Genomic DNA, 12,699 nt, shown 5'->3' on the forward strand with positions numbered 1-12,699 from the left:
CAGTTCTTCTATTATATCTTATACTGCTATTTCATGGCCAATTAGGTTTTTGATATCTTTTTCCCATGAGCAGGTAAAATAACACAGCGACACTGAGACTAACTCTGGCTGTAAATAAACAGAGTTGTGATTTCATATTTAGCTTAAAATCAGTGCAGAGCCTGTGTCATGCCTTCCCCTTTTCTCATTTTAAAACTAAGCATTTTTTTTGCCTTAGACGAATAACTGTGTGATGTCCAATACAATGGACAATTGTTTAGGTCAACAGCAACAAATCTTCAATGCCAGAAATGTCATTAGTTACATTTCACTCTGTCAACTGCCATGGTTCTGTGAGCTCTGTGAGCACCATTTGGTGATCAAAGGTGAACAGCTGACATTTTGGATGAGTGTAAAAACAAAACACAATTTAAACATACAGATCCAGGCTTATTTAATTGGTCCAAAGAGAGGAGTGGGATATCATCACTACGTTAATACATTAGAGACAATTACATCACACACATTCGACTGTAGCCAAAATCATCGCCAAATCATAAAGAAACACATGGTCAGAATTACTTTCGTTGGTTTCAATAATGTATCAAAGTACTTGCAAGTCCAACTTGGATTATACTTAGTGGGGTTATATACTCCACCAACTGTTTCAAATAGCATTACAACAAATTACTGAAAGAAGTGATGCAAAAATAGAGAATTTAAAAGCTTACAAAGTCAAAATGTTCACCTTCTGTGACCTTTACTTTTCTGCACAAACAAGTTTCATTTTCACTTAAACATGACGACATGCATAGACCAAAAGACGGATTACAGTAGACAAGATATAAAGTAGTTTGATGAAGACACACTGGTTTAAACATGGATGTAAGACATTTTTTGACACGACAACATATATACTGCACACACAGAGACAGTCTCACCCATACACATAGGGAACACAGAATGATGGCAACAAGTAGTGAATCACGTCAAATCAAACATTTCAGTTAGGTCTAAATTACAGGTATGTGCCAAAAAAAAAAATGCCATTCCTTTTTTAAAAAAAGGCTTCAAACAGTCTGCATCATGGACATGCATCTTATCTCAACAGTTAATCTGGCCTTGAGAAAAGTGATTCACAGTTTTGTCCACACAGCATTGCTGTTCTGTTGACTGTGTGAAGAGTTTTGACAATGTTACAATGTTACTTCATATTCAACCAATACATGTTAGCAATGAAAAAACTGTAAATATACAAGTCCAGCTGTCTTTTTCTCATAATGCACATGAGATTAATTTGACGACAGGCAAAACATTCACATCAAACACAATACAGATGATCCTCAAAGATCACAAGGACGGAGTATGTAGGTCTCTCTGCTTCACCCAGGCATGTACTTTTATTAGGATTTAGCTGTATCTGCAAGGTCCAGATGTCATCAGACAGTGTTAATGTCCATGTTACAGAAATCATCTTTAGCATACTGAAGATTTCCATTCTTCCTCCAACAGACTCTACTTTGAATACTTTAAGGCCAGCTGCATAGGAAATAAAACACTGTCAAATATGTTTGTTCCAAAACAAATAAATAAACACTGCAAATACACATTCTCACAATCTGAATTCATGCATATAATAGCTGTGTGTTTATGTTACCTTGTGAGCAGTGTCTGCAAACTGACTGGCTTTCTGCATCAGTACCACAGTCTTGTCCTCAACATGAGTTAGCCGGTCCCCACGCTCCCCCAGAGCCACATTGACCCTGTGGACCACACTACCCATAGTGCTTCCCTTACCCACATGCTGCCTTGGATGACCTGCTCATACACAGAAGAACAATTTTATTCAATGGAGCGTTCAGAGTATTACAGGTAAGACATTTTTAAAATACTGTAAAGAACAAAAGCCCTCCCCATACTCTCCAACCTTTCCTGAAATTGGTGTCAGAGGAAAGTTCAATTTGTTTGAAAATTCATAAGCATTCACCCTCTGGGGTCATTGTATATCCACAGTAAGCATTCTGATATTAAAATAGTACTAGTGTCACTCAAATCCAGACGGCAACCTCCGGGTCTGAGCATGGAGGCAAACCAGGACGTGCCTTAAGCTGCATTCTACCAAAAATTCCAGCAGGGGGTGCTAAGTGTGGCTGCAAAAAAAATTTGTCCATACATTTCAATGCAAAATGAGAAAACTTCTCACTTGATTTATTACCTCAGAATTTTTTTTAGGTCAACATTATGGTCTCAATCGCTAGTAAAAAATCTTCTTCAAGACAATTTGATGTTAATAGTTCAAATAATGGCCCCATTTAGAAGAAAATAGAAGATGAAGAATTGTATGATTTGGGGCGTGGCTACCTTTGATTGATAGGTGGCTAACAAGGCGAGCTGTCATCAGGAGAGAAGCAGAACAATGCGTATCCACGGCAACGTGTCAATAAAGTTATATATAACGTTATATAGATAGAAAAAAGGACATTTAGCGGTTTGGTCTCACAACTTAGACCCTTTCACACTGTATTTTCACTTAATGATTATTTGAACGTTTTGTTCAGTAAAAATGTCTTGTTCAGCGTTCGGTTGGACTAACAGACACTTCAAGGAGTCACTGTTCATTTATCTGAGGTCAGTAACATACATTTTGTTTTTGCTTTTTGCTAGCCAAAATGAACATCCCAGTTAATGCTCCAGTTAATGCTAACATGAATTAGCAGCTGCTTCTCTCAGTCAGGTTGAGGTGTAGAGAGGCGTGAAGTCAGTGTCGTCAGATCCCTCTCGCTCTTCCACAGTCCAAATATGGTCTGCTCCCCGTATCAGAAACAAGATGGCGAAGCAAGATGGCGACGAGTGTAACGCTGAACTCGACACTTCCAACGGGCAGTCCACAAACCAATGGGTGACATCACGATCACTACGTCCATTATTCATACAGTCTATGCTAAAATCATGTGGGGACACTGAATATCATGACAATCTGGTCCAGAAAGAGCCATCCCATCGTGGCCAAAGTGTTGACAGACGGATGGACGGAAACTGAGGATAGGACCTCTAAGTGTGAACCATCACATACCAGCCAGGTGGGCCTGAAAGCATTGTTAGGGAAATTACTCTGAAAGGTTGAGAGACGCTACTTCGCTAAAGAATTACAAACTTAGTGTGATGATTCAAGTCCTTTACTTCATGTTTACTTCAATTATTATTATCAACTACAAATATTCAACATTTGAGTAGAGACAACATACATTACAACATACTGGAGGACTGGAGAATTTTATTCATAGAGTCATTGAGCATAGCATAGGTGTTTTTCTAACCAATTTGTCCTGCTAATCTACAATTGGCATGGAAAAGGCAAGACACAATGGACAATGTTTTAGAGGTTTTCAGAGGTTGTAGTGGTCTCAGCTACCAAACATTACATATTGTTACCACAAAACTACGAAGATAAATCTATATGTATGGGTGGGTCTCACTCATACACTTTATGCTAATACTTTATGCAGTTTACGTAAAAACACATGCAGCCTATTTCATGCTGTAAAACGTGTTATCGTTGCATATTGTAATTCATTATTTCCGCATACTGGGGGTCCATAAACAGTCTTTGCACAAATTGGATATCACTGGAACACTGACAGTCTTATGGATCCAACAAGCCCACATTTATTAATGCTGGTGTGCTTTTTTTATTGTAGAGAGGGGAAACTCTTTTTTGAAACATGATCTCACTGGTTTAAAATGACATCTGTTTCAAATGTTATCAGATGATTGAATAGGTATTAATTATATTGTTATAAGCCCATTCAGTGACCGCTTGCTGAAAAGAAAATGATTACATTTTGGTAATGGGCTGCAGTTTCCTTATGATCCCACTGCAAAACCACTTCTCTAAGGTTAAAACAAACAAAATCCTGCTTATAAGTTTTGATAAGATACTGGATGAAAGTCCTGGTTTGTTTGATCCATCCACTTCCACTTTCACCTACCCTAAGGTTGCCATTTTGTTCTTTATACTTCAAGTAGAACTTTGCAAAATTTGAAAGATGTTTTACTCCAAACCACAGCATGGATTTTTGCATGGGTTTTAACCAGTTCTGCTTAAATTCAAGCAGCACACAAATTTGCTTTTGTTTCGAGTGACAAATTGATGTCATTTCCTGAGCTGTTGTGATGTCTTCTAACACTCACAACTTTGAGTTCTCTTTCTTTAACTGCAAAACTGTCTTATCTGATCCGCTGAAGCATCACACAGCACCATTGCTATCAATAGCACCCCATGTAACAAGTCAAATGAGGTTAAGCATCAGGTTAGGTTCAAATCAGGGGCCGTTGAACTGTAACTTGTTGCCCTGCTGCAGCCTGGCATGTCTCCCACCCATTACATTGCCTCTGTCAGTGGGTTCAATGGCGTGCCGCGGTCCCTGTCAGTCTCAGAGGCTTTGGCTTCCTAAAGGCTGACTATTGTATCGACCCCCCGAAAAAAACAAAGTCTCCTCTCATCTGATCACAACATCACAGAGAGGCCATTCTGCTGCAGCAGAGAGGTGCAACACAGTGGGAACAATAGACAAAAAGAGGGAAAGGGAAAATGACAAAGAGTCACAAGGACAAGATAATATGATCTGACAAGTTATATTGGTATATGGTGAAGGTAGGGATAAAACCTGTGACATTAAGTTTGTTTAGAATCCCAGAATTCACTAAAAAGAGGAAGAGTTCCCCATTAAAATTCTAAAAATTCCAAAAGCAGTCTTTCTGTTAGATGTTGATATCTGACCCTTGATCTCACAGAGTTCTCAATGGATCGGAGAGGCTTATGCACTCTGATATCACATCACTTTCCGCTAAATATCAATTTTTAGGGCATAGCTAGAGGTTATGAGCATCCTGAATGAATGTTGGTCTCCCTCCTTAACACTTATGTGTACAGGAGTTCATGCTCTCATCTCATCTCATTTCCTCATCTTTACATGTTTGACCTGAACCCGGGACATCCCACACACACACACACACACACACACACACACACACACACACACACACACACACACTGTGGGATGTCCCGGGTTATATATAGCCACTAGTGGTGATGGCGTTTTTGTCACACCTCAGGTGTTTGTACTGTGATCATGCCACACACTGGTCGTCTCCTGCACCATCTGGCTTCACCATACCGTGTGTGTGTGTGTGTGTATGTGTGTGTGTGTGTGTGTGTGTGTGTGAGAGAGAGAGAGAGAGAGAGACGATGGATTACTTCAGGACATCAGGCTTACTTCATTATTGAGCATATTTGATTTACTTTTCTAAAGCATTATTACTAAAAAAAACCAAAGCAACAGATTGTTATTTCTGCAAATTTGTCTATTTATTTCCAAAGCATGATCAGTAAAACAGTAAAAATGGAAAACATATAAATGTGTTGATTTGCATGTTGAATTAACCCTTTAGCGTTTGGGCCAATTTTACAGTAAATGATCTCTTCAAAAGAAACAATGCTAACTACTAACTGCTGTCAACTGCAGTTGGCTTGCATAGTTACAGCTGTCCATATTTATAACAGGGGTGTTAGAGTAAATTGGACTGTGAACTGTAGGTGTGTTAAAGTGTATGACTGCCTTACCTCGAGCAGGTGAGTGAGTTGGGTTTGCAACCATCATATTCTTCATGCGATTCAAGAAGGCTTTGCAGCGGTAGATGACCAGGTTCATGGTGCAGGCTTCTGATAGATCAAGAACAACACATTAAAAATTTGGTCATTCATATAAAATTAAATGCTTTCCAGAAACCTCAATAATAAGACACTACCTCCTGTAAGTTTAGACTGACAGTTGATGAACTCTGTCTGTCTGGGAGGAATGTAGCTCTTCCGTCGGGCCTGCAGGGTTCTGGATGCAGAACCGGTTGAGGAGTCTCTGGTACCAGCTCCAGCCTCCTGATGTTGGTGACTACGGCTTGCTCTCCTCTGGCTGGTCACCTTGCCGAGGTTCCCTGCTTTCCCTTCCCAGTAGGTCTGGCAGGCATGGTACAGGATCTGGACCAAGATACACTTGTCTGCTGATGAGCTGGCGACCCACTGGTCTGTCGCATTGTCAAACACCAGGTCAAACTCTGGACTGTCCTGGAAGAGCAGGATACAGGCAGGATAAAATAATTGGTGGACAGTTTTAACATAGATGATAGACCACTGCTGATGAGAATGTCTGAATGCTGCTGACCTTGTTGGGGTTGATGCCGTTGACCTGTCGGAGCTGCTCCACCATCCACTGGGACCTTCTGGTGAAGGAGGAGGAGCCACCAAACTGCTTCACCTTTGTAATGAAAAGCTGATGTGGCCTTTTGTTGGTCACTAGGTAAACAGATATATAAAAAAAATATGATATCCCTATTGAAAGCCTTCAGTTTAAAATGAAACAAGCAGTTTTCATAACAGCTGCACTGAAGACAAGAAATTGTGTGTAACTTTTGACTAATAAATTATTTTTTCAAAGTCACTTATGTCAAGTCAGGGATGTCATAATACTAGAAATCAAGCAGCTGATACCAGTAACAGTGAAATGTCATGATACCCAATTTTATACCATGTATACCAAAAATCCAAATTATCTAATTCTATTCTTCCTGACAGCCAGAGATGGTATGCCATAACTGCTTGACAACCAAGTGACAGTGAAGCTTACTTAGACCCGTACCTCTCGTTCTATTGAATTCTTCCAGACCACCATAGTTCATCTTCATTCATGTACTTAATACATCTCTGGTGAACCGGAAGAATTCATAGAACGTAAGTGAATGTTATTTTTTTAGGGACACTGAGCTTTCCGAGTTTCATAATAATATAATATCATATGGGATTTTATTCCCTAATGTTAACCATCTCTTGTCTTGTGACATCCCTTTGTCAAGTAGCTGATCATAAATTGTTAAATTGTAAATTGTTATACAGTTAGATTTGGTGTAAAAAATCTGTCTTTTGATGGAGCACAAAAAAAATCCCAGCAGCAGCATATACATGAACATCAGAAATTTAGCAAGCCAACAAGATGAAAATTTTCAGTATGTGGATGAGTGGAACTTTAACTCAGCGTATTCTAACTACATTGACTATGCTGAATCATAATCATCGCTGATCTTTAGCAGCTCCCTACTGTGGAACTTTTTTTTTCATGTTTTGTTATCAACCCAAAAAATGCTTCAACAGCTTATAGGACATAATTGAACATGTGCATGGACTTCATATAGTACTGTAATAATGTTTTAAACCCTTATACACCTTAATAATTTTGATTAATTGATTAAGATACAAGGTATGTGCTATCAGATGCCTTTTAAATGGCACTTCTTCTAAAATCTAAAAAAAAAAAAAAGTAAGAGATTTTTTTTTTTTTTTAAGATTTAATTACTTTATTTTAATATTTTGATCTATTCCTTTGAAATGGATAACAGATATAGTTGGACACAACATTTTAATTTGATGAATAAGAGGGAAAGATTCTCTAGTGAATTCTCCTTTACAAAGATCAAGCTTTACATTGCATCCTAAGAAGATTTTTACATCTTAATAACTTGATATTTTTTCTCTATTGGGCAGGTGTAAAACCTTGTGTTTTCATGCTTTTAATGGATAAAATGGTTGTCACTGGGATTAATGTCTACATTTTCTACAGCTCTTTATCTTTCATGCGCACTGGCAGCTCTGCTCCCTCATCATTGCCAGCTCTGTATACTCTTAAACAATGGCTGCAACAACTGTTCTGAGCCACAGTTACTTTGTTATACCTATACAAACAGGCTTTGTTTGCAAAAGTAAAGGCTCGTCTGTGAATGTGAATGCAGGTTTAAATACACAGACTAGCTGTTTAGTGTGATAATGCAAACAAGGAAGGTGGATGAGCTGCTCAACTACTGAAAAAAAAACTATGACTAAAAGTGAAATGGCTTAAAGTGGAGGCCCTTTATGGGATGTCATACCCTCTCTGTCTCCTTGCTCCCTGTCTGTCTCTTTACAATCACTTTTTGAAATTTAAAAAACAAAATGCAAAAATCTTTGTTATTTTAAAATATATTATATATATTTAGTTCTTCTGGATCTAGTGTCCCCACATTTTCTGTTTGAACAGTTTCATGTGACTATTTTCTGATCTTCCACTTCTGTGGTTAAGGTGTGGTTACATTTTTTGCAATTAAAAGCATTTGGTGAATGTTAGGAGGTCAAAATCAAAAACTTTGTTGACATTTCCATCAACACGGCAAGAGGTTTAGTGGCTCTACTGTGTAACAGCATCAAACTGCTAGAGGTCCATGATAGTTAACATGAACATAACGTAACATAAATATATTTAGGAAGCAAACAGTGCGAGACCGATGCTTATGAAAGTGTATTTTGGATCAATATTGATGGAACTAATTTATACTTTGTCATTCATTTTACTTAAGATTTAACTATTCTCTCTAAATGTGTGAATCAATTACTGTCAAATTAATGAGTTTGTCTTACGCTTTACTTTTCAGTGTTTCTGTTTTTTCCCAAACTTCAAATGTTGGGTAGCTCTCTAATGAAGACATGAAGCTGACAACAGAGGCTCATTCTTTCATGATCAAATAAGTAGCTGGCCAATCAGAACTTCTGTTACTACAACCTCCTTTCATTTTAGTGCTGCATATCTTTTATAGACATAATTCACAGACTATGAATGCTTAGCTAAGTGTCACTAAATAAATAAAGTCTAAAAGTCAGATTCAACCTGAAACACAGATGAATGTGGTGTAGTCTGCTTTGGCTCCAGTAGGCAGGAAAGACATCCTCTTCCTTTTCCTCCTCTGCACTTCCACTGCAACCAACAGCCGCTCATCACGAGGGATGAAGACCTCTTTGTTGATCGCAGACTGAATGTTCATTGTAATCCCGAGACCTGCAGAGGTGATGGATGGATATGACTGTGCCTGTTAGGCCACTGTCCACACTGTGTCAACGGGCAATAAGACTGAAAGAGTCACAGCTTCAAAAATCTGATGACTGTTTTTTTTCCAACAAGTCTCTGAGATGAAACAAGAAACAGCTAATGAGAGGGAAAAAAAGTATTAGAAAGTCACTTAAATCACTCTGTAAAGGCACTTTCTGTAGATGCAGTTTCTTCCCAAAATATTGAAGAAAAATGAAATGAGCCGGTGTGATCAATCAGAGCTTTTAGTTACGTGTACACGGAGAGAGTCCTCAGCAATCTCTCCCGACAAAGTAAACTTTCTTCCTTATATACAACATTCCAGCCTTACATGATCAAAGAGAGGAGGAAGTTACAGGTGAAGTAGCGTCTTAATGAGGTTAACATACAGGAACCAGACATTTAAAGTAGTGAGATACATAAACTTCAAAGAAACAATAGAAACGTAGATTGGGAACCAGTTCAGTTAATTGCCATGCAATACATATGTTAATCCCCTGCAGTTGGCCTGTCTGCCCATTTGTCTATGAGACATGATTTAATTAAATGTTGTGGAAATGTTTATTGTTTAAATATCAAGAATCTAAAACTATTTTTCCACATTTCACAAGTCTATTTGGTTAGTCCCAATCAGAGTGAAACTGATACTTTTGTTTTGTTTTGTATTTAGTCTGGCAGCGGCTGATTCTACGCCTACTGAGAGTTGAGGTCAAAGACAAACTCGACCCCCTGCATTTTTGCATACAAACAACACATCGGAGTGACAATGCTGTCCTCTACATGCTTCACCGTGCCCTTGCTCATCTGGAGGAAACTGGCTCTTATGTGAGAATTATGTTCTTTGATTTTTCAAGCACATTCAACACCTTCCAACCCAACATACTAAAAAACAAGCTTGCAGAGATGGGAATGGATCTTTCCTTCATCTCCTGGATCACAGGTTGCCTGACAGGACGACCACAGTATGTCATGTTGGGGAACTGTGTTTTTGGGACATGAATGAGCAGCACAGGGGCTCCACAAGGCACTGTTCTGGCTCCATTCCTGTTCACACTGTACACAGCAGACTTCAAATACAACTCTGAGTCCTGCCACATCCATCTCCGTTGTACAAGGAAGAGATACGAAAGATCCTTCGCTCCTAAAAGGCTGTCTCATTCTTCCAGAGATTCTACCAGACTAACTGAATTTCCCCTCTGGGATAAATAAAGTAATTTTGATTTGATTGATTGATGAAATATTACTGGGGTTTTTTGCCTTGACTCTGTACTGATTTATTGTGAATCATTTCTCCTCCAATTGATCTGATGAAAGATTGTATAATGTTATTGTTTTCTGGAGTTTATTCAGGATCTCCTGTATGTGTTCTTCAGCCCAACATCAGACTTCAGCTGAAGTCCAAGTCTGTCCTCTCCCAGTCATGTTGCATCTGTTGCTCTGTGTACATCTCACAAAATGCCTGCACTGGTAGCCTACAATCCACTGTGTTTTGGTTCATTTCCTGTAATTGGGCCAGATTACATTCACAGTACAATCGAATCGCAAGCCGACCGAGACCCCCTCTCACAAGTGGTCTCGGACCGGTTGTTTTGTTCTGCACCAGAGTATGATTGGAGCGTCACAAGAGACCAAACAAACCGTAACAAGGATTTAACAGCACCAGAGTTCCACTGAAACTGACTAAACTTTGGGTTGTGAAAGCGCCCTAAGGGTTGCATCTACATATGTCTCAATACAATCTAATAATAGGCCTCATTCACAAATATATGTGCTATGCAAAGTTGGTGTCGGATGAATGGCTTCTGCATGCCAGCCAATTTTGTTCTTACCAGTAAGTTAGTGAAGCCTCGGACATCATTAACCACCTGTTAAAAGTCTAGTTGCTACATGCCAAATTACATAATACTAGAAACTAGTGGGGGTAGCCAATCAATCATTATTGGCCAAGTCAATAAAAAAAAAAAAAAAATGAAAACCAAAACTCTTACATTTCAATATAGACATTCTGATGTTCTCCATTGCAAGCTATGACTGGGACACTCACAGTTTTTATAGTCAAATATTTTAATCATGACAACAATTGATGAAGCTGGAAAGTGTCAGTTTAATAGATGTCTCATACATTTGGATAATGCATTAGTAAGTTGACGGTTTTACATACTGCTGTCTATTTTTCTTATACAACCGCGCCCTCATCATTTATGTGAATGCATTTTTTAGCAGCCTATGAACAAACTCAGCTAAGCAAATATTGATAAATCCCAGATTTTGTAAGAAAACACTTTTTGTAAATGAGACTAAGTGACTTTGTACACATTATAGGACAATATCTTACAGCAGCTCATATGTTTTTTACATTTGCTACAGTGACTTTTCTTTATTTGTATTACTCTTGACTTTGTTTTGAAAGTACTTTTTTGTTTGTATCTTCATGTGTGTACCACATCAGGACTGAAGACACATGAAATAAAAACAAATATTCAAAAATACATTAAATCTAGTGCTGAAATGTTTTATCAATTGATGGAAAAGAAAGCAAACACCACTGATAATTCTTACAGACATTGTGATGGCCATTCTGCTACTTACTATTATTTCAAAGACTAAGAATTAAATTGAATTATCACAATAAGATCAACAGTAAATTAAGCACTAATAAAAAATAGCGTGAGCAGTAAAATGTTCCACAAAATGTCCTGTATGTTAAATGCATTCTGCCAAATGTTTGGTTGGGCATATCTCTACATTCTTTGATTTTTATTTTCCAAAGTACTTCCTCTGCTGTGTTACGAAGAGCTTTATGTGAAACACCTCCATCAGTACTTAGTAAAGAGGCAAGTAGATATTAATGTTGGGCCTTTTCATCTTTTCGTACACTACGTTAATCATTCATAATCATAAATCCATAGCTGAAGGTCAAAAAGATTTAAATTACATTCAGCCTACCTGTTCTTGTCCGTTTCTTCTTACTCGTGTAGCGGTCTCTATAGGCAGATAGTCTTGTTAGTTTAATGTTAAATTAGAACTCTAAAAAGTTAGTAAATTAGTATAAAATGTATAAAATATTTCCCAGCTTTCAGTCAGGAGCTGATACCCATGCACACCAAATGGCGTGCCTTGCTGTGAAGGCACAAATAAACCACAGAACGTCCCATTTTAAGAGGTTGACGAGCACAGAAAAGTGCTCAAAGTCAGAGAGAACAGTCACTGGCTGTCATTGAGCAGCGCTACAGGGAGGGGTGTGTGTGTGTGTGTGTGTGTGTGTGTGTGTATGTTTGTCTAGGGCATATCTCCCTGACCGTTAGTCTTACTGACCTAAGATTTTGTATGTGGCTTACGCATGGCACGAAGTTGTGCATCCTCGATTTGAAGATTTTTGAATTTTTCAAAAATTTTTTAAAAATATCATTATTTATGTAGGATGTGTTGCGACATTGCACTGTTTCCGATCTGACACCTTTTAGGGGAGCTCCGTCCCATTGCGTGATAGGCCTACACCTGGTCAGTAACCCAATTTGCTCTGGATTGCCAATCCTGACTCATCTCATCTGTAAATCTATTTAGCCTACCTATCTTTCGGAGTTTTAAAATGCAGATTATTACAGCACAAGGTGATGAAATTGAAAGGGTCACAGTTTATAAATATTTAGGGATCACTATTGATCAGAAGCTGTCTTTTAAACCCCATATTGAAAGCCTTGTGACAAAACTGAAACTAAAATTAGGATTATTTTTAGAATTTTGCCTCTACTGGATTATGGTGATCTGCTTTTCATGA

At 38.3% G+C, this 12,699-nt stretch overlaps 1 protein-coding gene across 3 annotated transcripts; it reads right to left on the reverse strand.

Annotated features, from left to right (window-relative positions):
- Positions 1–416: 416 nt before the first annotated feature.
- Positions 417–12,124, reverse strand: stxbp6l (syntaxin binding protein 6 (amisyn), like). Of its 3 annotated transcripts, XM_059357182.1 has the most exons (7): positions 11,868–12,124; positions 8,724–8,891; positions 6,198–6,328; positions 5,788–6,100; positions 5,603–5,701; positions 1,637–1,797; positions 417–1,518 (listed from the first exon to the last, which is right to left on the reverse strand). In XM_059357182.1, the coding sequence occupies exons 2-7, from the start codon at positions 8,875–8,877 to the stop codon at positions 1,495–1,497; spliced, it is 882 nt and encodes a 293-aa protein (XP_059213165.1). In that variant the 5' UTR covers positions 8,878–8,891; positions 11,868–12,124; the 3' UTR covers positions 417–1,494. The 3 variants fall into 3 exon arrangements, with proteins under 3 accessions (XP_059213165.1, XP_059213168.1, XP_059213166.1); XM_059357185.1 differs by lacking the exons at positions 417–1,518; positions 1,637–1,797 and adding an exon at positions 5,025–5,141; XM_059357183.1 differs by lacking the exons at positions 417–1,518; positions 1,637–1,797 and adding an exon at positions 5,069–5,145.
- Between the last annotated feature and the right edge of the window lie 575 nt (positions 12,125–12,699).

The sequence above is a fragment of the Centropristis striata genome, chromosome 18 (genome assembly GCF_030273125.1).
Source record: "Centropristis striata isolate RG_2023a ecotype Rhode Island chromosome 18, C.striata_1.0, whole genome shotgun sequence".
NCBI classification, from domain to species: domain Eukaryota; kingdom Metazoa; phylum Chordata; class Actinopteri; order Perciformes; family Serranidae; genus Centropristis; species Centropristis striata.